Source organism: Apis cerana, linkage group LG8, assembly GCF_029169275.1.
Source record: "Apis cerana isolate GH-2021 linkage group LG8, AcerK_1.0, whole genome shotgun sequence".
Classification (NCBI taxonomy): domain Eukaryota; kingdom Metazoa; phylum Arthropoda; class Insecta; order Hymenoptera; family Apidae; genus Apis; species Apis cerana.
The window spans coordinates 322,046-347,036 of NC_083859.1; the positions used below are offsets into that span (position 1 = coordinate 322,046).

At 29.4% G+C, this 24,991-nt stretch overlaps 2 protein-coding genes across 12 annotated transcripts in view; one reads left to right on the forward strand and one right to left on the reverse strand.

Moving 5' to 3' along the window:
- The window catches only part of LOC108000938 (tyrosine-protein kinase transmembrane receptor Ror), a 277,660-nt gene that overhangs the window by 180,891 nt on the left and 71,778 nt on the right, over positions 1–24,991 (reverse strand). The window lies entirely within an intron of this gene.
- Positions 1–24,991, forward strand: part of LOC108000940 (uncharacterized) — a 55,783-nt gene that overhangs the window by 22,293 nt on the left and 8,499 nt on the right. For 2 of the 11 annotated variants that reach the window (XM_062077774.1, XM_017061650.3), the window contains exon 1: positions 2,102–4,290. The exons of 7 other annotated variants lie outside the window; for them this stretch is intronic. Coding sequence is in view for 2 of the 4 variants with exons in the window: in XM_017061650.3 (XP_016917139.2) it covers positions 4,245–4,290 (46 nt within the window). In the remaining 2 variants the exon portion in view is untranslated. Of the gene's footprint in view, positions 1–2,101; positions 4,291–8,307; positions 8,518–24,991 lie in introns of those variants that run through there. 2 more of the 11 variants (XM_017061652.3, XM_062077775.1) reach the window with 2 other exon arrangements.

Consider the following 24,991-nt stretch of genomic DNA (forward strand, 5'->3'; position numbering starts at 1 on the left):
GTTTCCTGAGAAACTTGTTTATTGAAATTTGTTTGTCCGTTCCATCTAACTGTATAAGTTTAAGTTTAATCTTAAGCTCTCTTGTAACTAGTGTAAACAATTTTGAGCAAGAAGTTGAATGTTATACCAAATTAAAAACCATGCTATTCGTTACGAAATTCTTAAATATACAAGAATTATACTATACTTTTTTGTGGATAAAAATAAATTATCAAAATATATCCAATTGTTTCAAAATAAAATTTTAAGTTAAAAATATTTATACGTACCTTCAAAGGATCTATACTTTTTATTAAATCTCAATCATTCCAAACTTACATATTTTCAATATTTATAACTTTCGATATTTTTTCAAAAATAAGAATCTAAAAATCTTTTTTTTTTTTGCTTACAATTTAAAAACTTCAACTTTCATTCAAGTTTCAGACTCAAAGAAATAATCCTAAATTCGTTCATTTTTTCCAATTCTATTCGTCAACAATTTTTACGTTTCTTCCCCGGGACACTTCGAGGAATCTTGAAAATCCAGACATCCCTCGTGCCACGCTTGGATTATTTCCAGGCGTTTCTAAAACAGATTACATTGGTGCGTGAAAGAAATAAACCGCGTCCTAATCAATGATTCGTCATCCCACGTATTTTCTTTCATCTGTATTTCACGCCTAGGAGAAAAATCAAGAATGTTTTTGTCACGATATTTATCGTGGATGGATGAAATTTGAAACTCGGAAAAATTTATTTTATTATTCTTCTCCGTGCTTAATTTTTCACCGAGATAGATGAATTGTGAAATTGAGATTGGAATTGAATGAAAATACTTGAAACTAAAATAACATGTATTTGTGATTGTGTATTTTAATGAAGATTCTATGATGGAAGACTATTAGAAATTGTGACAATAAATTTTCTTTAATTAAAGTGAGAATAAATTTTTGGAAAATTTATTATTGCTACTTTTTTAGGATTGTATTAAATAAAGAATATTAAAATTAAAAATTTTTAAAAAATTATTGACTGAAAAGTTTATTTTTATTGTATTTTTATTTTAATCGTTTAAAATTTATTATTAAACAAAAAAGAAAATTTTATATTTATTTGATTTTATGCTATAGATATGAAAAAATGTACAATATTAATATTTGACTATTTTTAATTAAATAATAAAAAAAGTAAATATACAAGAAATTTTCGAAGTAATTTATGATAGTTTTTGATAGCTGAAAATATCTGAATTAACAGAAAGATACGTTGAAAAGGATTATATTATATTTAATCATTTATTGGAAATCCTTTTCCAAGGAATTTTCATATTTCTTGGTAGATTATTTTGAAATTTAAACTTGTTAACAATAATATTATATTATGATGTAGCAAAGATTGTTATTTCTACGTAGTATTTTAGAGGAAAATTTCACGTTACTTTTTCATAAAAATTTATTTTTAAGAAAAATTGAAACAATGAAACTGGAATTAGTAAAATTTTCACACAATGTCATCGTGAAAATTGTTATAATTAAGTTTATAACAATCAATAAAACTTTTTAAATTCTTTGTCCATGCTTTTATGTTTTAATTTTATGTTTATTTTTTAACAAATAATAAAGAATTGCTCAATATATTTATTAATTATGTGAAATTTCCATCTATCATCTTCGTAAGAAAAACTCTCAATCAACTAAAAAATATACAACGAATAATTATTAACAAAACAAAATATTACGAAATGGTGAGATTTAAAATAATAAAAAATGAAATTCCACCGACACCAGACAAAGATTCCTCGACGAACAACACCACCAAACATTCACCAAACTACCAGAGAGAGCGAAATTCCAACAAAGAGTTTCACAATGAGTCAAACCCTCTTCCAAAGTATAAATTTTGGCCAACAGGCTTTCGAGCGGTGAAACCGACCAAGAAACCGCGAAAACCACCCCAAAGAAGATCCCTACGAAACGATCCCTCCAAGATCCCTGTCAAACCTGAACAAACCAATATCTCTTTGCCACGTGACGAACAGAGTCTTGGTCGAAACTGGTCTCGTTGCCAGCAGCTAGTACAAAAGATTTAAATAGTCGCGCGCGCGACCGAGAAATAAGGAGAGGGCTGACGGGCTTCATCCAGTCATCGGCTGACTAGTTTTCTTCAGAGATCCAAAACGACAACCGTGTCGGTCACGAAACATTCGTGTTTTTCTCTTTTTTTTTTCTTCCCCGATATGTTGAGATTGTTGAGTCGATAAATTGATTTTTTTAAAAATTAAAATAATTTGATATTTGATTTTTAAATCGAAAATCATGAGTTTGATCGAAGAAGATTATTTGAAGAAAATTTGGAGAAATTTGAGCTGAATTTATGGTGATCATAGAAGTTAACGTGTGATTTGACGTGAATTAGAGAAATTTTGAAGAGAATTAAAGATGATCTTTAATTTTTGTTAAAAGGAGAAGATTTTTAATGAAAAGAGGATGATTGGTTTTAATGTATCAAAAAATATGTTGACTTTGAGAATTGAAGCAAAAAGATTATATAGGTTTCGATTTGACGATTCAAGGTTTAAAGATTTCAATTTTGAGAAAATTATTTGGAGAAAAAATTAGCAGAATTTATGGTGATTTATTGGCGGTGTTAGAATGACATTTTAGTATGGATTCAAGGAATTTTTAAAGGTTTTTTAATATTTAATAAAGAATAATTTGATTTCTTCTAGTTGAATTTTAATAAAGATGTACAATGAAAGAAGAATGTACAAAAAAGAAATTAAAGAGTGATTTGTGAAAAGTGAATGTAAATTGAGTGATAAGTTCTCTATTCGATAAATTTTTGAAAAAATACTTTTGTGAAAAGGTGAATAGTTTGCCCATTTTTTAACGTATTAATTTATGAATTCATTGATTAATTCGAGTGATTTTGGTGAATTTGAGGAAGAATATTTAGTGATCTTTTTTATTTCTACGTTTACTTATTTAAAAAAATTTATTTTATATATGAGAAAATTGTTGAAAAAAGAAAATATTGTTTTTTTGGAAATTCTATGCATACAATCTCTGTGCTCTGTTTGAAAGTAAAATTGTTCCAAACGATACTTATAATCATCCAAATCGTAATCAAAGCAAATTATGAATTCTATATAACGTTTATTGCAGAGTGCAAAATTTTATTTCTGTTGTAAAAAATAATCCAATGTGTCTAATGTGGCTAAATGTGATCGAAAGAAAATAATGTGAAAATACAATGATCTTTTTTTTTTTAAATATTTCTCACGATTGTATTATTTTTAAAATTCTTAGAATGAAAAATAAAAATTTCAAAGTGCATGGATCGTGAAATATTTTTTAAAAAATTAATTTTTAATCTGTCAAACTTTCATATAGATTTGAAATTTTTCAAATCAAATCCTACATGCAATTTATTTAAACAACTTTAAAAAATCATCATCATCGAATGCTGAATAAATTTTAAACTATCAGAGGAAAAGAAAAGAATAATTGAAGAATAAAGACAACAAAGAAAAGAGAAAAAATGAATTAAATTACATCTCCGAGGAAAATTCGACTTTCAATCAACTTTTCATTGAAGAAAAAAGACAAAAATCTCAAGCTTTTATAAAATTCAATTTTTTCAATCAGTTATCATTATTAAAAGAAAAAAAGATTTTTTATATTTTCTTTTCAACGAGAATTCCATCAACGAGAAACAAAGAAAGGAAATCATTCGAAGAAAAATTTAAGAAAGAAAAATGAGATAAAAAATAAACACACACATCCACAAAAAGAAGAATACAAATGAAACAAGACGTTGGCACAACATTGGTCTGAAAGAGCACGATCGAGAGATTTGGAACAAGGACTACAAGCCAGCTCTGTTTCAATGTCGTGCCAGATGAATGGGTTGCACGTTGCACGAGATCACCGATCCATCACGCCGAGTTAGAGCCAAACTCTTGTCTTCGCGACAAGAAAACCGGACATTTTCCTCCTCTACCCCTCTCGATTCGTAGCAAGCTGATTCATACTCAGCCTCAGCCGAAGAGGGTGTTTATTTGTTGACGAAACGTCGATTATTCGATTATTTAATGACTCTTCGAGGGAATAACTGGAAGGCTATGTTGAGAATTTAACGCGTACGTAAATCAACGAATGATCGTTGATCATCGGTGATTGGACACATTTGTGGGGAAGGGACACGTTTGTGACACGAATGAGACAGGTTTGGAATGGAGAGAGAATGGACAGAGGAACACGATGCAGAGGCGAGAAAGGGGAAGAAGCAGAGGCGAAGGAAAAGGGAGTACGTTTTCGAGATGTGACTTTTCTTTTACGGCTCGAGATAATCCTGACCTGGTGTAATGGGTTTTCGCGGAGGAATTAGCAGTATTATCGTAATGGAAACCGGGATAGTGGTATTACAAAGGATGTAATGGGGATGGGTATTATACGATGGAATTAATATAGTTAAATTGTATGAAAATTTTTCTTCGTGGATGAAGAGAATGTAAATAGATAGTTCTTCTTTTTTTTCTTTTTTTTTAATTCGTTTTTCACTGATGTATTAATTAAAATGATAGGTAGATTGTTTTATTGCCTCGATAAGAGAAAAGAGAGTATATTTTAATTTATTGTGTTTTTATTTATACCGTGATGAGAAACTCAAATATACAAAAATTCGCAAGACATACGTGATAAAATATTTAAAATATTTAAAATATTCATTATTTTTATTTAGGGGATTAATCAGAATTTACATGCATCTGCAATTTAGTGATTATTAATATTTTTGCTAATTTTTTATTGCTACTTTTTTCCATAAAAAATATGGAATAGAGAAATACGATTTAAATCATCTTCGTATGTTTGTTATTTAAAAGATATTTAATTATATTCTCGATATACAAAGTAATATAATTGTAAATAATTTTGTATATTTTAATTTAACTACAAGCTATTTTATAGTTAAAAATGTTCTTTAATTAATTATTCAAATATTCCATTCTGTGAGATGACGGTTTATCATTAGCTTTGACGAACTTTTCCGTAATAATATCTTCTCCAATTAATTTGTTGTGCATTCGATCGTATTCCTAATCATCTTTGCGTATCCAATTTCCTTAATTAGCTCCATTCGCAAATATGCATTTCCAATTAACCTTTCGATTATGTCACCGTGTACCATCGTGCTTATCGATCTGTATGCTTTGTTTCTCCAAATATTTTATACTTTTTCATTATTAACATTCAAAATAAAAATTTTCATGAAATTAAACCCGACTTTTTTTCATAACGCAAATTTCATCGAACTGTCAATCAATGACGATGATAAATAAAATTATAAAATATCTTTAGAAAATTCTCAAATTTTAAATTTTGTAAGTTTCAAAACAAATTTAAATTTATTTTTTCACAATTTTACATTTTGTAAAAAATTTCTTTAAAAATTATTAAAAAAAATTCCTCTTAAAGATTCCTTTTAACACAAACAAATTCCTTAATCGTCATTTAAGAAAAAAATCGATATATATGATAATACATACAATTTTTCAATCATTCGAAATGAAAACAAAAATAATTTGTTTCAATCCTAGATAATTTGTTTATTTCTAATATACATACACTTCTATGAAAATTATCTCTGAAATGAAAATACAATCAATTTTCTTGAATAATTCTCGTATACGATGAATATTTCCATTATTTTTAACGTTCCTCTATCAATACTAGATTTCACAAATTAACAAGAGATTTATATCATAAAAAAGAAACTTGAATCACATATGTATGTTAACGAAAAATACAAAATCTCTATTAATTATCAATTAACCATAATAAAAATATTACATTCGTTTAAAAATCCAAAAAAACCACTTTACTCGCTTGTTTCTTCATTGAAATTATATTTCACTATCTTCCTTGTTTCCTCTCCATCACTCCTGTCTCCGCGTTTATTCTCGAAAGAGGCCACAGCGCGCTCATTTTGCCCGAGAGGCGAGAAAAAGAAGAAAGGAAAAAAAAGGGAAATCGCGGAAAACCGTCTGAACTAATTCGAAAAAACCGGCGAGGATACGCTTGAAACTGCAAGGAGCAGGCTTTCATGCTCAGTCTAACGGCGTCTCGACTTGCGAAGACGCTTTATGGAAAAAGTTTTTAATATTCTCTTTCCTTCCAGCCCTCCCGACCCTCTCTCTGCCCACCTCTTCTCGTTGAACGAAAAAAAAAAAAGAAAATGGAAGAAACAAAGACACTAATGACTAGAGAGGTACACTGGTAGATGTAATTTTCGTTGATGGAATCTACGGTAGCTCGTGAAAAATTCGAATATCGGCTTACCAGGGAAATTCGTTTAATTCATTCTTGAAAATCCTGATTTAATAAAAACTTAAAGTTTGTGGATATTATATATGTAAATCTTCTTTTCGGTGGAAAAATTTTTTTTAGGAGATCATATTTACCATGTTTCCATATTTCAAATAGAATTTCATATGGGGAATTTTTTTTTTTTGAGAGTGAGATAAGATTGTTAAGTGATAAACGTTTTGCTTCACAATTGTATATAGATTATATTTCAACAATTTTCAAATTTGATTTATTTTTGTACGTGATACAACTATTCAATCACTTGTCTGATGATTTAGAGACATTCTGTATAATTAATATCAAAATTAGAAATAATGAAATTCAATAAAGAAATACAGAGGATTGAAATCTGAATATTTTATGTATTCAAAATTTTAATTAGTATCTAAAAAAAATGAAACTTTAATAATTCATTTCACATATTCAATGAAAAGAAAAATTAATACAATACTATTGTAATATAATTATGACAATATTTTTAGAATTTATATCAAATTGTTAAACATATTTCTATTTACATATGTATTTCTATTACCACATATTTCTGCGGAAAAAATATCAATTACTCGTAAAAGAGAAAAAAATTTCCCTTTGAAAGAATGGAGAGTATAATGAAAAGAGAAAGAGGATAAAGGGAATGAAAAAACTCACGAGCACAGGAGAATCATCATTTGTTCCTCGATATTAAATTCTACCATGGGATTTTTGCCACTCTTTTAACATGGATAGGGGTTGATAGATGTTTCGTTTGTTTCTTTCTTGCTTCTTCCTTGTTTTTAGTCCGTTTTTTTTTTTGGATGGATTGGAGAAAGGATGTTGTGATTTTGGTATAAATGATATAAATACGATTTGAATAGTAGACCTGAGTTAAGGTTTAATTATAACAGTATTTTGAGAATTATTGTACAATTGAAAATTATTTTGACAAAATGAATCTTTATTTATAATAAGTAATGAAAAAAAATTATTTTATGATTGATATTTTTGATTCTAGGGAATTATAAATTTTTCCATAAATTTAAAATAATAACAAATCAATCTCAAATAATAATAACAAATCAATAAAATTCAATTTTTTCTTCAAAAAATTCTATGATGAAATTGTTCTATATATTTTTGATTATTAATTTGATAATTTTATTAGTCATATTCATAATATTAGTCATATTCAATTTTTAAATTAGAAGCACTCTGATTATCCTTTTCAAACTATTTCCATCCATATTTGCGAAATCTTTCCGTGGAAATAACAGAGAACAGAATTCCACGAGCAAGTCACGTTGTAATTATATTAGAGTTTTAACGTAATTATCTGCTGTAATTAATGTTATTGGAGCTTATTAAGCGAAAGTACTAATAGCAGCTTCTAGTTTCTGCATTAAAATAAAATTTATTTCAGTTTAAGAAAGGAATTGCGCGATCCCTTCTAGCTTCCGTCAAGACTCTCATTTAAAAAAAAAAAAAAAAAAACAAAATGATATATTCTGCGTAGCTAAATATTATTTGCTTAATTTGATGATGCAATTACAAAAATTAAATTAAAAATTCTTTTCGTTAAAACACAAGTCTTATCTTTAAAATGTATCCAATTTCAAGAATATTAAAATTTATTGATTATTATTATATCACATAACTTATTAATTAAACAATAATTTCTAAATTTCCCCATTATATTTAAGAAAAAACTTACTTCAACAAAAGTTTCAATTCTCCTCCTTTGTCAAACCAAAAACAAAAAAATGTTCATTTTCTCAAAAATCCACGCTCTTTTCCAATCCTGAAATTCCACAAACGTCCCAACTACATCGAGAGACAACAATGCTAACAAAAGGGAGGGCGATAAAAAAATCATGGAAAAGATACAACGATACAAAAGCACAGGAGGAAAATCCCGGGAAGATTCATATTCGGCGTCGAGCGACGCCAAGCCGGTGCACTCGCGTTGCGAAAGCACGTGACTGCACCAGCAAAATTAGCATACGCGGAGAACACGATCCGGCGGCCGAGATCGTCAGAAAACGCGAGTTGACAACGCGACAATGAACCTCTCCCGGCAAGAAAACCATATCGCGGCGTGGTACGTGATCGATCGATGAGGATCTCGATCTCTTTTCGATCACAAGATCGGTGAAAAATTCGTGACCTCGAACACGACGGATGCAAGACAGTGAGTAGTTTGTGAATCATATGGTTGTTCGAAACGTGATGGATATATCGTGCGTTCTTTTCTCGTTGAATGGAATTTCACGTTGATTTAGGAATGTTTCGTGGAAATTTGTGAAAGTTGAATTTGCAATGTGAAGAAGTTTTTGAAATTAGTTTATATATATTGATCAAATATGTGACGAAGAGTTTGATGGAGTTTGACAAATAGCGTTGGATGGAATATATTATTGCAAATTGGATTATTAGGATTTGTTATTTGCGGTTTTTTTCTGTTTGTTGAAATTTTCAAAAGTTCATTTAATAATATATTCGAAGAAAGTTTTTGAGAATTTTAATCAACCAAGGAAGAGATGAATTATTTTCTTGTTTCGAAGTCGATGAATTATTTATATAGCGAGAAGATTTTTTTATTTGAAATTTGAAATACGAGATTTTTAAATCTTGGAAAAATATTTTGAAGTTTATCTTAGAGAATTATTAGATAATGTACAGAAAATTTCTTTGTTACAAAAATTGATAATAGTGTTTTTGATAAACCGCGAATTAAAAAAAAAAGAAGAATAATTTGTAAAATTATATTTATTCTAATTTTGATAGTCAAAGTAAAGATGGCGAAGAGCGTGTACACGCTTTAAATAAACCATACTTCAAATAAACAAGAATCTTAACTTGGAAAGTCGGATTAAAGTGGCTTAAATACCGCGAAAAATTTCACATTCGTAAAGACAAATGTGAAAGTTGTTCGGTTCACAAATATCTTTAATCTTAAAAATAACGAAGACGTGGTCTGGTTTGCACTTGAGGTAGAAATTACGTCAAAGAACATCTCTCACTTCCTTACGTTTAATTTTGGAGCCTGGGAATCTTATGAAGTTGAGTACGATAAAATACAGCGAGCTTCCAGTGAATCATTTTACCAAGAATTCTTCATTTGAACAAATTATATTTACATTTACAAATCAAAATTTTTTACAACTTTAAAATTTTTTTCGAACTTTTCCAACAAATTCAAAGCCTATCCATCTGTATGAAATTCATAATAATTATAAAGAAAAATGAATATCCCAATCTCGAATTAGATTCATGTATTTTCTTTTTCTTGAAAAATTGATTCGAAAATTTAGTGAAAATTGGTTATACCCTTGTTTCAGAGTACTTGATTAGGTTTCATTAATTGTCCTAGAGGAGGAACGTCATAGAGGAGTTACTAAATTAAAGGTCTTTGTAGTCCTCGGAGCAAAAGCACGACTGTAATCTTGCCAAGTGCGAGGAAGCATAATGGTATTGTAACACCGACTAATTTTACCGGCAATGGAAATAGCCTTTTCTTTCTTGACGTGATTACTCGTTAAGTTTGCAGACGAGCCACGTGCTCCACGTTGAATTGCAATTATTACTGTCATGTTACTTAGTAATTTGTCACTCCTCTGATAAATTTTCAAGGGCATCTTCAACTATTATTAGATATTATTTCATACTTTTGTCTTTACTTGCTCGCTAAGAATATTTTTATTTATAACTGAAGAACTCGAAGAGTTAATACAAATCGATAAACATTCGAAAGGAGATAGAAATTCTTAAATTATTATGGAGATATTTTAATTTGAAAAAACGAACAAACTTAATATTAACATAGATACAAGAAATAGAATTATTAAATCTCTAAAGAATACGAATTAAAAAGATCATTATAAATTATTAACGCTTGTAAAAAAGCTAACGAGAATCATAAAATTTTTAAAAAAATCAATTGAAAGTGAAAAATGAATGCAAAAATAAATAAATTCGATATGTGATATGTAATTAAATATAATGCAAAAGAAAAATATTCTTTAATTTCTACATTTTATATTGCGATTTTTTATTTATTACGACTATCACAAATATAAAATTAATTTGATTAAATTCTATCTCTATTTCTAAAAGATAATTGATAACAAATGTATACGCATCGTGTAAATTCATCGATCAAAATTTTACACGTAATACACGTAATACGTGATCTACAACCAGCCAGATACATCTATTACATTCTCGCAAGAAAGTGAGGCATTTGAGCCCAACCAAGAGTAACAAACGAGTTTCATCTTCTCGTCTTTAAGAACGCATCAGTTACTCATTTGTCGACAAAAGCGAGCAGAAATACCCGGCGACCCCGAAACCGCGCGTAATTTGCCGCTCGTCGACAGAAAAATGACCGAGGGCCGTGGAAAACGTGTCGTGTATTTTCACCTGCGTTCCCCCATTCTGCGTTGGAAAATCTGTTGTCAGCCTTTGGAAACTCAACTTCCTGCTCGTTTTTAAAATTGCACGACCCCTTTTCGCGCTTTCTTTTCAATCATCCGCGCATGATCGCGCCTCTGGAAACGTTCTATCTCTCTCTCTTTCTCGTTTGAGGTTTCGAGACTTAGAGAGAGAAAGAGACTTGAAAACGATTTGAAAACAGTTCGTCGTTTAGAAATGTTGATGTTTTATCTTTTTCGTTTTAGCACGTGATGTGAGATTTTCTTCCTTTGATGTCGTTTTTAGGAACAAGGGGAGTGAAATTGTAAGGGATGTTTGGTTCAGAGGGTGCAGAGTTTTGAAATATTACGCGAGAATATAAGATCATTGTGAGAAATATTGTTTTACTTTGTTTTGAAATATTTACTTAATAAATATATTAATATTTATTAATTTACATTAATTTATATTTATTTACATTAATTTTCTCTTATAATTGTTTAATTATATAATTTAATAATTTTGATTTTATGATTGATTATCGAATATTCTTACATGATATTCTGTCATATAATTTCAAATTTGATGAACAGTTAAATAGTTGAACACATGAAATATACAGGAAATCATTAAATGAAAAAAACAAATTTCCATCTTGGTCCTATTCTTTTCTTATATTTTCTAAAAATAATTGTATTTGCATAAGCATCCACACAAATTAATTACCACTAATTGCTTATTAAACCCATATGTGTTGCTCCTAACGTCATGATTTTCATGGCAATTGACATATCGTAAATCTGATAACACGTTGTAGCAATTAACAAGACCGATAGCCTCTCAAACATTAAGGCTCTGTCCCTTTGCAAGCTAGTCTTCCGTGATGGAAGGAGTCTGACATCCTAGCGTACGCCACCCTTGCATATGGTAGAGGATTGCAACCCTAAAATGACTATTCATGAAGCTATACGATGAATGACTCGCCAAACATATATTCTCGATCTATTTTGATATTTAAAATGAGCTTTCATTGAGAATTCATAATAATAAAGAGAAAATTTAATTACAATTACCATTTAGGTATCATTGTAAAAATAAACTGGAAGCATTTAATATAAATTGACATTATTAGAGTTTAATTTCATTAATTATTTATTAAAAATTTTCTAATTAAGGATAACTTGTACGAATTACGATAAAATATTATTAATTAAAAACAGAAAGAAATATAATACATAATTCGTGTTTTGCAAGTATCCTCGTTTACATGGAGTTGTTGCATGCCGTTTGGGTTAACGAGTTTGTAAATTTGTCTGACACTCGTACCCATAACACGACTTCTACACGCCATCTCCGTGATAAATTAATGTTACGGTGTCGAGTTTGAATTTTAGATGAGATAGTTGTTGGTTTATCGAATCGCGAGTTGCATCTAAGCTAGGATATCTCTTGTAGGTTGACTTTATACTTGTGGTTTACATACTATGGTTCGGTTATGCATTCTCGTTGCCTTTAATCTCCACGTCTTGTTTATTTTTAAATCAATTTTAAGAAAAAGATATCATTTTCACTTTGAAGACGATATTTCATTTTGTATATTTCATTTTGTTATTCACTTTGCATAAATATTAAACAAATTTCTGTACGTTTAACATCACAAAAATGAAGTATTGAACTAATGAAGTATTAAACTAAAAAATCGTAAGAAGAAAACCAATAATTTTATTATTAAAATCCATTCAAAAAATAGAAACCATGTCATTGAAGTAACTTTTTATTCATTTATTTTATAGCTCGATTGGTTACCGAGATATAAGGATTCAAAGTCTCTATAGTACTTAAGAACTTATGAATGAATCTGCAATTTTGTACAATTTTTCCTGGAAATGTACTTTCTTCGAAAATCTTACTTTCTTCGAAATTGCGTCTGTCGCTTGTCTAAAGTTTGAAATAAATTAGTGAAATGAAGAGCGAGCGAGATTCGAATAAACGATAAACGATAAGGAGGGAAATAGTAAACGATTTAAAAAATTGTTCTTTTCTTTATAGGAAGATATCTCGGGAACCGGGTAAATAAAAAGCGTTTTAAAGGGGAACATTCAATGCTTCTAATGATCGCTCATTCATTGATAAAAAATTATTATCTTCTTATTTGGAGTTATAGCGATTCAAACTTTTCGAATTTTAATTTATTTTAATTTAAGATAAATGAATCTTTTCTTTATATAAAAATATCTCGAGAACCGAAAATCGAATATTGAAATAAAGGAAAGAGCATTTCAAAGGGTAAAGTTTCGCGCTTCTAATCGTTTATTAATTGAGAAAGAATTATTTCTTTCATCTTTAGAATTATAACGATTTAAAAATTTTTTTAATTTTAGGAATTAAAGTTTAATCAAATTTCAAGATAAATTTATTTATTTTTGAAAATATGTTGCTTACGATTTTACTAACACTATTATTAGTATTAGTATTAAAGATTCTAAATTTTAAGAGTTCTTATATCTTTCCCTCGAAACCCATTTCTCTATTCTTATGCAACTAATTGCTTGAATTTCAATTTCATTTGCGAATACATCAATCACGCGCGTCCCAATTTAATTTATATCAAGTCGATTCTCTATCTAATTGAAATTTCTTGTAAACATAACCTACAATATATCACAGAATCTCTCGGAAATACGTCAATGGGAAACGCGCACACATCTCCACCTGCTAAACAACCTTTAAACTCGTACCCAATACAAAGAATCCATTTCCATCGAATTAAACATTCTTCCCCCCCCTCTCTTTCCTACGTTTCCCTAAAATTCTAAAAATAATCGAAACACACCTCGAACGCAGAACCAACATACCATACCATACCTCCCCGTGTTACGTTAGACAAACAATAAACACGGTGGATTAAACGTGGCGAGTCAACGATAATCTCTTACTTTTGACAAGTTTTCGCAGCAACGTTTTGTTATCGTTCGTAGGTTTACCACCGCCATAAATTGCGAGTCCCCTATTATATCCCATCCTCGCGTTCAAAGTTTCCCGCCAAAGTTCACGATGAACTCGACCCGCCTCTCTCCTCCATTATCGTTATCATTATCGTCCTCATTGTTCACGTATCGTGATAATAATTATTATTATTATTATTTTCCAACCGAAATTTCGAATTGTGTTTCGCAAGAGGGAAGCAGAAAGTTGGAGTGGAAGGGATGGGGAAATCTATCGAAGAGGCGAGAAACCATCGAATTCCGGCTGGACTAAATTATTTTGCCTGTCGCACACCAGGATCTCGAACATAGAATGGCGATTCGTCGGTCATGGGACTGCGTATTGTGTGGCTTCTGCGAGATATATTCTGTATCTCTTCGTTCCGTAGATGTGTATGTGTGGATGTGTCACGGTCTGAGGAAATTGGGTAATTCTGTTTCGAAAGTGGAGTTCCGTGAAAGAGGGAAGCCGGCTAGCTGGGGTAGTTTGGTTTGGAGCAACTTGGACGTTACATTGTTTTCTTTGGAATTGCGTTAGCTCGCTTTGAACAGGCGTAATTGAATGGTTTCAACACATGGTTCCGACGGTTTTTGAGGTAATTGTTTTAGAGTTTTAACGTATCGAGTATTTCGTTGTGTTGTATTCTTTAATTATTTCTTCAGTTTTTCAGTTGTATTTCTTATTGGATTTTTTTTTTAGATTTTTTTTCATTATTTTTGAAGTTTGTCTCTGCGTCTCTTATTATTATTTTATTATTTTAATTAATTTAAAATTTTTCTTCCATTTATTGAATTTTCTTGAATTCTTCGTTCGCTCGATCAATTTAAATAAATATAATATTATCAACTCTTTCCTTGAAATCAAATTGATTTTCCTTACATTCAATTTTCCATGATCCTATTTAAATATTCTTCACGTTAAATTCTTTTCTACAATTGAATACAGAATTACATTATCTTCCCCATTGTTGTATATCCGTGCAACAAATATTAAAAAGTTGCAATTCGCCTCAAGCGAACTGACAAATCCCACGCTTATACATAAAGTCGATAATAAAGTTAGCTCTCTGCTCTACACGCTACGTTTCCTTTTTTTTTCTTTTTTTTTTTCCCCCCCTTTTCCGTGTACGTATCTCTGAACAAAAAAGGAACGAGCACACAGATTGCACACGATTCCACAGTAAAGATTAAAGATTCAATGAAAGCTTGTCGTCTCGACATTTTACAAACGTTTTCCGGGAACTACTCCTCCAACTTCTCCAGGTTAAAAATACCAGGGATGGTAATTATTCAAAAGCGGGCAAATGGGTATTTTGACATGGTCATGCTTGGGAACAACGTCATCGACCGTTCTATGGAACTCCATGCGTGGGAATATGGTGTGAGTCATTTGAATAGGGCCAATTTAGCGACTATCATGTATTTTTATCACTTGCGAAATGTAGAGAATTCAAGATGCAAACACTGCATCTTGGAAATTGCATTTTGGAAAAAAGAACAAAAGACAACAAAAGTGTATAATAAACCATGACGACCACGAAGAATTTTAAATTGTATTTCGTTGAATCTTATTGTTGAATATATAATAATGTTGAAAAAACATTGACAAATTAGATTTTACAATTTTATAACGTTGTATTAACGAAATTAACTTGACGATAATAAAAAATTTTTTTGAAAAATATTCTTGCAGAACAGTGTTTGTCAAACAATGATATTACTAAATTAGCAAGTTACAAATTTACTATTTTATGTTGGATAACTATGAAATTTTTATTATTAAATTTATTAATAATAACTAAATATTTTACTAATCATAATAAAAAGAATCCTGGAATATTTTTTTGAATATTAAATTGAAAAGGAACGTTTATAAATAGATACAAATTTTAAATAGAATCTTGGCTCGGAAACGAAAAATATTTAAATTTGCGGTATTTTGAGTAGAGAGTTATAAAGAAACACGACTGTAATAAAACGATCTCTCTATTTCTTCAATGTCACGAACAAAGCGATCATAATTGTTTTATAAATACACAATGCAAAAAGAATATTGTTTCATTTTTACATATTCTCTTTTTTTTAAATCTTTTACGACCAATCTTGTATAATAAAACAAGAAAAAATTTATGAAGGGATATAGCAAAAAAATATTACAAATTTATGATATCTTAAGATCAATTTAAGAATAAAAGTATAACGAGATTATTACTTTAAATAATCGAAAATTTTAGACACACAATGACTCACGATTCCAGATCGCGTGAACCAAGATTTATCGATGCATGATAGCACGTTTTCCTACAAGGACACCCTGTATACTTGCTCCAACGATAATTTAGTGTCAGAGAACTATAGTGGTTGTAAAACTCGCGCGCAGGAATACCTCGAAGCCTGTCTGTTGCTTGGAACCATAAACAACGATCTCTTATTTCAACGACATTCCCTACGTCTCTGTTCTTTCTTGTCGCAGGTGCAGTCGAACGTATGATAAATTATATTTGACAAAAGAATATGTTACTCGATCGAGGAACTAAGATTTCCACCCTAGGATGCTGTAAGTCGTAATTTATCTGGAAATATTTGATTTACGCGATACGCGGATTTCTCATAGGTCATAGGTTAAATGAAAAGTGGATATATTTATTTCGTTAATTTAAAATTTATAGAAAGGATCGTAGAAATTGATACAGCAATTTTTTTTTAAATTTTCTGATTTTCACGTTAATTAATGAAAATATATTTAATATGATAAAATTGGAAATACTGGACATATGGATATATAAAAATAATTCTATATTTTCCAAATAATTTAATAATAAATTCCATGAAATTTAAATTCCAAATATTTTTGATTATCATTACATTTGTTTTTCGAATACAAAATAAATTCAATTCAAAATATTCAACGAATGAATTAAAACAAAATTGAATATAATTTTCTTTTTTTTTAAATAAAACTGGTCGGTGATAAGATTACTCAAAAGTTTCAACTACTCTAAGAGATCGAACTAGCTTCTCACTTTGAGAAATACGAATTTCGGAAGTTCGTAGACTGGACGCGAGAAAATTTGAAGATAAGATCGATTTCTAAGTAATTCTACTTTGAACGAGTACTTAGCCGTCCCTGCTTTCAAGTTAGGAACAGGCAATACCTCATTGGAGATCCATCCTCTTATATGAAACTTAGAGGATTAGGAAACTTGCGAAGATTCTGAAATATGGCATCATAAGCTAGTGATATTTAGTCTTAGAATTCGGAAAATCCTTTAACAATCTATGCTAAAACGAAATACTTACATTAATTTTTGATGTCATTGAAAACTCGAATTTCTTAATTGTCATTTTGATTTCTTAAAATAAAAGTGATAAGGTATAATTTTTAATTCATTAAAAAAATTAATTCTATTTTTCCATTTCTGTTATTTTATTTAAAAATTTTGGAAAATCATAATACAATAATTTCTCTCTTCATTGTAATTTATAAATATTCCCATTTTCGTAAATTTTCCAAATTCATCAATAATAATAATAAAATAATAATAATAAAAGCAATAGAATTATTCGATATTTCTAACTTTTAAATAATCATTTTCCAAAATTTGTCAAATTTATTCTCCTATCTAGAAAATTACATAGAATAGATTCGATATTTTTCTTCTTTTATTCGTTTTAGCAAATTTTTTAATTTTGTTAATTCGAGAAGAGAATATTTTTTTTCAGAATCGAATAAATGGTTCGGTGATTTTTAATGATATTGCGTATGCAATATCTAACTAACGCCTCGGAGAAACCGTCCCATTGACAGAATGACGAACGTTCCAGGTAGTTGTTGGTTACTCCCAGGGCTTATAAATCAGGCGATATTTCCTGTTTCGACGTTCACGGAGACGTCCTGTTTCCCGTGTGCCACCTTAAAGTCAATCCTCGCGAAACCTCTCTGATCGAAGTAACCTCTCTTTCCATTTTTAGATTGCTTGCAAACATTCGAATATATACTTTTGCCCAATCCTTCGCCTGCAGTTCCAACTTTTTCAAATTTCCTCGTTCAAATGGACAGATATATTGTTTTAACTTAAGTTTCTTTGAATTATTATTTATCTTTTTAAGTATTATATTAATATCCCAAATATGAATACGTGATAAGAGAAAATTCTTGGAAAATTCAAGAAAATTAATATTTATAAATTTAAATGCAAGTTATGGCATTGGTTACGATAATTTTAATTTTAAACGAGGTAATAAAAAAAGATTAATATACGCATGTTCAGAAGTGTAATTTCTGATTTTTATATTTTGGAATGTGAAGCACTTTCGAAAGAAATATTTTGGGAAACGAATGTTTCTTTTGTATTCTATTCTTGCAGGAAAAATTCATTCAATTTAAATGAGAATAAAAGTTATTCAAAAGAGAATACTTTTTTTTTCGTTTATTCACTTTAAAGAAATATAAAAAGTTAAATCAATAAGGAAACTTTGGCAATCCTAAAGAACTTTCGTAATATTTAGAGGATATTAAATTTACAGCGCGAGTAAAGTTCTCAGTTCGAGAAATTAAAAGATAACAAAGGAGAAGATTATCCGATTCCAATATTTTTCAAGTTTAAACTTATGCAAGAATATAGAGTTATTTATTTAATTCAAAACAAAATATCTCTAATTATAAATTATTTCATTATTCGCGTTAGAAATTTACAAAATAATCAAAAACAAAAGAAACCAGGATAATGCCTACTTTTTCGATTAAATCATTACACATAATGATCGATATATTATGAACATTTTTTACAAACAAAATTTTGACAATCTACACCAAATTCGCTCACTCGTATATACATCATATTGTAAATCTATCAGAAAAGGGGGAAAAAAGAAACATGTTTCATCGAAAGGGAAAGATTTTTTTTCAAGGACGATGGAGGAACTAGAATAGAGAGAGAGAGAGAGAGAGAGAGAGAGAGAGATGGTTAACCGAACGCTCGTTCATAAGTCATAAGCTCGGGAGCTTGTAATCGAACGTGACACGACCGTCCGCCAGCGGCCAAAATTAGATCACGCCAATATCCCGTGTAAATTATCGCGATCAGGCATCCGGAGGGAGGCGAGCCGTTCGAGGAAACTCTGAGCGACCGATTACCATAATGCAGATTGCCTTTCGTATTTATAACCGGCGTTAATTAACTCGTCGCCTCCCGCGCGAAGATTAATCCACCTCGGCGAGCATTCCTTCGCCTCTGTTGATATTCCAACGAGATCGACGAATGATGAATCGGGAGAGAGGGGGGAGGGAGTTGGTTTCTCGAGCATGCTAATTGGCATTTTATTGTGTGTCTCCGTGTTCTCGGCCGGGTTGCTTCGTAGATTCAAAAGGTTGTAGTTTGTGATAATTTTAACTCGGATTACATGTTTTTGTTTTGGATAATTGTGTACGATTAAGGAAATATATGATTTAATGATGAGTTTTATATATTTTAACATTAGATTTACGGATATTGACTATATACTTTTTTTATTGAAATCCGTCTTTTTGACGAATATATTAAAATGCAATTTTTTGTAAATTATTTAAAATCTAAAAATAGGTTTTTATTTATTGTTGTTTTCAATACATTTTTTATGAATCTTGAATGTATACTTTCCAGGATATATTTGTTAGATTTAATGCAAATATAGTTAGACTCCAGACATTGAATTGAAGCTAGTATTTTGTTCATCGTGATGGTCACAGGCCAATTCTTCAGTTAATTGAAAGAAAAAATTCTTTCGAATTTTATTTACTCTAGTGGTTTCTTTGTATAATAATCCAAGCATTGATAGCTGCCAAATCTAAAAACTCATGAAAGGGCCATCTACGGAATCTTGCTTTCACAGTATTTTGTTCATTATTAGCATTTTTTTTTATTGTTGTGATTTTATTCCCATTGTCGTCAAAATCTTCAATTTTGTTTATATTGTCAAATTCTTTCTCGCTTTCGTATAATTCGTTTATATCAGAATCCGATCCAGATTGGTCTTCATTTATGCTGGTTATTCTTTTTATTCTTCTTATTATTTTTTTTTTATTATTCTTTTTTATCAATTTTATATTTCTCAAAGATTTGCCTATATATATAAAAAAATATATTTTTTTGGATAGGTTTTGAAAATATCTTGAAAAATTCAAATTTTCACTTACGAAAATAAATTTTTGCTAAGCTTCCAAATAGCACTTATTTTTTTTTTACAAAACGAACTGTTGAAATTATCTTTCACATAAGTCTATTTGTTTTATAAAATAATAAGACAAATTCACTTATAAAAATCATTTCTTTTCTCTGCAAAATTTATAATTGAAAGGATTACTTGTTATCATATCACAATTATAAACAACTTGTTTGATTATGTATTTATTGCTAAATAGTCGTCATTTTCTTGGTATTATTTTTACATTGTGTGACATTTTTGTTATTTTACAATAATAAATATATAAATTAATTCGTCAAATTGATGGATTTTAAAATATAAAATAAAATAGGTAAAAATAAGTATACAATATCTAGAAATAATAAAATATAAATGTAAGAAAAAACGAATAGAAATATATATTTCTTGCATATCATTTGCATTATATCATTAAAAATCAATATATAATGTTTAAAAAATAATATGTGCATATTCAGAATTTTTAAGCATAATATTGAAAACCTATCAAATTAAAGATTGATGGGTTCTGTAAATCTAATGTTAAAACATCAAACTTGAAATAGCTATCTATAGAAATTTGTAAGTCAAAATGTTAGGATTTCCTCAAATTTCAAAATCCAAATTTTTCTAAATTCGAAACGAATAATTAGAAATTAAAAGGAAATTAATTTTAAAAAATTCATAGGAAAATTTCGAAAAGATTAAAAAGTGTAAAGATAGAACTTTGAATATTTAAGAAAAATTTGAAATTCAAAGATGATATTTGCAAAATGCAAAAGAAAAAAAGCCAAACAATTCTCTCGATAAAATCTCCCTAGTGAAGCTTTCCTTTCTATAATTCTCCAAGCGCGCCACAACAACAATCCAAATAATTTCATCCATCTGAAAATATTCTTCGTCCGCAAACCCATCTACCTAAAATCCTCCCCATCCTTCTCGTTAACGTTCATCGTAAATATGGCGGAGCAAACAGGCGCGAAGTTTTCTCCATGATCAATCAGGCTGTGTTACGCGATTTCTTGTTTCGAAGGGGGAAAGAGAGAAAGAGAGAGAGAGGCAGCCCAAGGCCGTGTTTCCATGGCGTTCGTTTGCATCCGGGCACACGCAATTTCCATTTTTCAAAGGGGCCAACGCAGGCGTAGGCCGATGGAAACTTGACGAAACCAAATATGCGGCTGATGCTGCTTTGATCAGCTTCTTCTCTTCGACAGAGAGAAAACTACCCTCCTCCATCGTGTTTCCTCTCCTTTTTCCATCGAGCATACCCAATCTCCGAGTTAATGTACGTCGTCTCTGTTTATATATCTCTTCCGGTCTAACGCAGTTGCAAAAATTTTTCCTTCAAGATAAAATAATTAACATAAATGATTTTAATATAGACCGATAAGCGAGATGACTGTATGAATATGTTGATTACATGTATATAAATAATATAAATATACTTTCGATTCGATTTTTTTTCTGATTCGATCACAATTTTGTATCGATATTGAATCCCTTCAAATTTAAAAATTTCAATTTTATTCTGAAGATTTTATAAAAGAAAAGAGATCTTATTTAACATGGTATATGAAATATTTATATCATCAATTTATGATGAGTAAATTTTCAATCTCCAACAATTTTTTCCATCGAATTCTTGGATTTTTTGAAGTAATGTGAAATAATATTCGTAGAAAAATCTCGTTAAAACAGATCAAAGAAAATGTAGATAAGTTTCGTTTTCACATTTTAAAAATGGGTCGATATTTTAGAAAGGTACAGAGCATGACAAACTGGCGACACGAACACGCTCTTCTTTGCTTCATCTTTGCAAATATCGTTCCCATGGAGCCGTGACATTTCGTCAACGTGGAAATCAATTTTTGCTAAAAGGACAATATTCATATTCAAACCAACTAAAGACTGATACATGAACTTATGTCGAGACATAAGTTATTATAATTTACAATTTTCTTTGCTAAAAAAGAATTTTTTTTGAAACAGATTTATTAAAAAAATTGTTGCCCACTTCTTTTTAAAAAAATTTTAAAATCACAAAATTATACGATTTCTATTCTCAGAGGATAATGTGCAATAAATACACCGTGATCATATGGGAGCAATACAAATAAAATACCATGAACGATCAAATTCAAGAGTAGTAATTTATCATTGAACACAAAGAAGCTTAACTTATCTTGAAACAGTTGAAACTTAAAGCACTAAAAGCATCCGTGCATAAAACTAGAATATACACGTATTATAGAACAGATTTATATGCGGTAATAAAATCCAAGTAGTGACTTACCATTACAAAATACGATGCCTATAAAAGTCGCTAAATCTATAAATACGAACATATGTTAGATATCGATCCGAGCAATCATCCTTTTGGACATGTTTTCACTGTTTCGTTCTAGAAATTCCTGTTCCAATAATATTTAATTTATTTCCCATTTTTCAGAAGATTTATCTGTTCAACTTTGATCAAACCATCGTTCTTCACCTACAATAAAAAACAAATTCATTTCGCGATCAAAAAATTAATTTCATCCTCTCGAAACTCCTGTTGATCATCTAGGAATCAAATAAAAAGATTTCTTCGAAAAGAAAGAAAAGATGGAAAAATGGCAAACGAAAAAAAAAAGAAAAGAACAAAATTTAAAAAGAGACAAGGAAGTTTTAATAGGATCGAAATAGCGGACGATGTCCAGCCGGAAAATCCAAATTTATGAACCTCCGGAAGGATTTAATTTATTTAAATTTCCGGGCAAAGAGCTCTCAGCTTTAATCCTGATTTACCACGTGGCTTTTCTTGTTGCGCCACGCACGCCGACCACGAAGCTTAAGCGGTCTGTTATCACGCGACTGCTTATAAAGCGTGTTTGCACGGCCGATAAGCGCCAGTTTTCGAACAGGATAATGGTGAACGCCTCGTGACTTCCGGTACCGAGCGAAAGTTTCGTCGTCTTTATTTTGAAGTCTTCAAAATATCCTCCAATTCATAATAATGTGATTAAAATTGTATGTAATAAAAAATATGTGTGACGGAACTGAAGATAATTTTACGACGTTGTGAAATGAATCAATTAAAATCTACATCTGTATAAATTGAAATTGAATTTTAATTTTTATTTTAATTTTTTTTTTTTTTTTGATTCGAGTGTCAATAACGTCGAATAATTAATAAGGTTTATACAACATAATAAACATTTATGTATCGGACAGAATAATTAATCTTATATAGCGGATATATTCGCTCTCGATAATTATTTATTCAATCATTGATTCTAGAAGATATATCTGCTGTATATCTGCATGTATTTAAAAAGTAATAAAATCTAAAAAAGTATGCATATTCGTCTCAATTTGGGAAAAATAAAAACTAGAAGTTCATAAATATAATAGAATAATGATCAGCAAAAATTTTCTCTCGTTTAGAAATCTTTGGACGAATAAAAATTTCATAATAATTCAACAAATTTAAATAGAATCAATTGACAAGAAAAATAATCTCTCTATCTGATTGAATACAAAAATTTTACACTTCCTTTCATTCGCGATATCCAAGAGTCGCAATCAAATTTACCAAAACCGAAGATCAAATTCAAACTTCCAGCAAACATACATCAACTTCCATATACTTATCGTCTCGATTTCTCGTATCACAAGTGCCAAGAGTACTTCCTGTACACCTGTATTCGTGACAATATAACGTATATTCCTTTCTACACCGTACTTCCTCTCGATGAGAAGGGAAAGGATCGCATTAATCACTCGAAAACGGACACAATGGTAACACGGCGTGCGAAGTTCATCTAATTGACTTCCTAATCTTTGGACGATCAATCAAAAACGTGTAACGGAAAAGGGAAAAGAAGATGGCCCTATACATTTTTATAGAAAATGCCAAGATGCATAGATTGGGGTATCAAAAAATATATAATACTATTTAAAAAAATAAAGTTGAACTCCATAAGTTTTTATGAGTGCATGAAAAAATTGAGGGCATCAGAATATAGCTCTTTCGAAATATATTCGAATATAGGCCATTCAATTTTTAATCGGAGCATTTTTTAATATTAATTTTTAATATTATGAAAAATAAACGAAATATTTAATAAAAAAGATTAATATCGAAATTCCTTGAGTGATAGTAAAATTTTTATCTAAAAATTCGATTTTGTATTAGGAAAACATGATATGATAGGAAGTCGATCGAAAAATTTTTTCAAGAAATGATGTTAAATTCTTGGAAATTTCTAAATTTCAAACAAACGAAAAATTCGATTTTGTATTAGGAAAATATAATGACAGAAAATTGCTCGAAATATTTTTTCCAAGAATTTTAACAGTTCTTAGAAATAACGTCAAATTTTGTGAATTTCTAAAATTTTTAGAACAGATATCAAGTTTTTCTGAAATTTTTTTCGAATTATAGATTGAAAATTTTTTACAATTTTTTAACTTTGTACCAGGAGAATATAATTTATAAGATAATTAATATAATTAATAAGAGATTTTAAATACTCATCTTATATTTGCCATTTGCATATTTATTTTCTATCAACTAACATTTTTTTTCAGAGCTTTAAAACATTTTTTGCGCAGTTTATTTAAATATAAATATTCCTTTCTATATACTTATCTTTCATAATGAAAGCTGTTATGTTTTATAATAGTAAAACCGAAATAACATTTTTTTTATTTCTAATAGAGTTAAAGAATGTATTGATTATTTTATATTTATTATTTAGAATATCTTTGTTTTTCATAATGTTAAAAAACGTTTTAAATATAAATGAATTCGAAAAAGAAACATTCTTATGTTCTTAATTTTTCCATATATTAATCCATAGAGGATTTATGAAAATTAACATTGATTTCTTAAATACAATTTTACATTAATGTTCTACTTCAATAAATGCATTTATCATTCTTTACAAAAAAAAAAAATATTAAATCTCATATAGCAAATGACTCAGTTTAAAAAATAATTTAATTTAATTAAATATCTTTTAAATTTTTAGTTTTTGCTATGAATGCCTTAGTATATTTTTATAAAGAATACTATCTATTAGTTGTATTGCATCTATTAGTTCA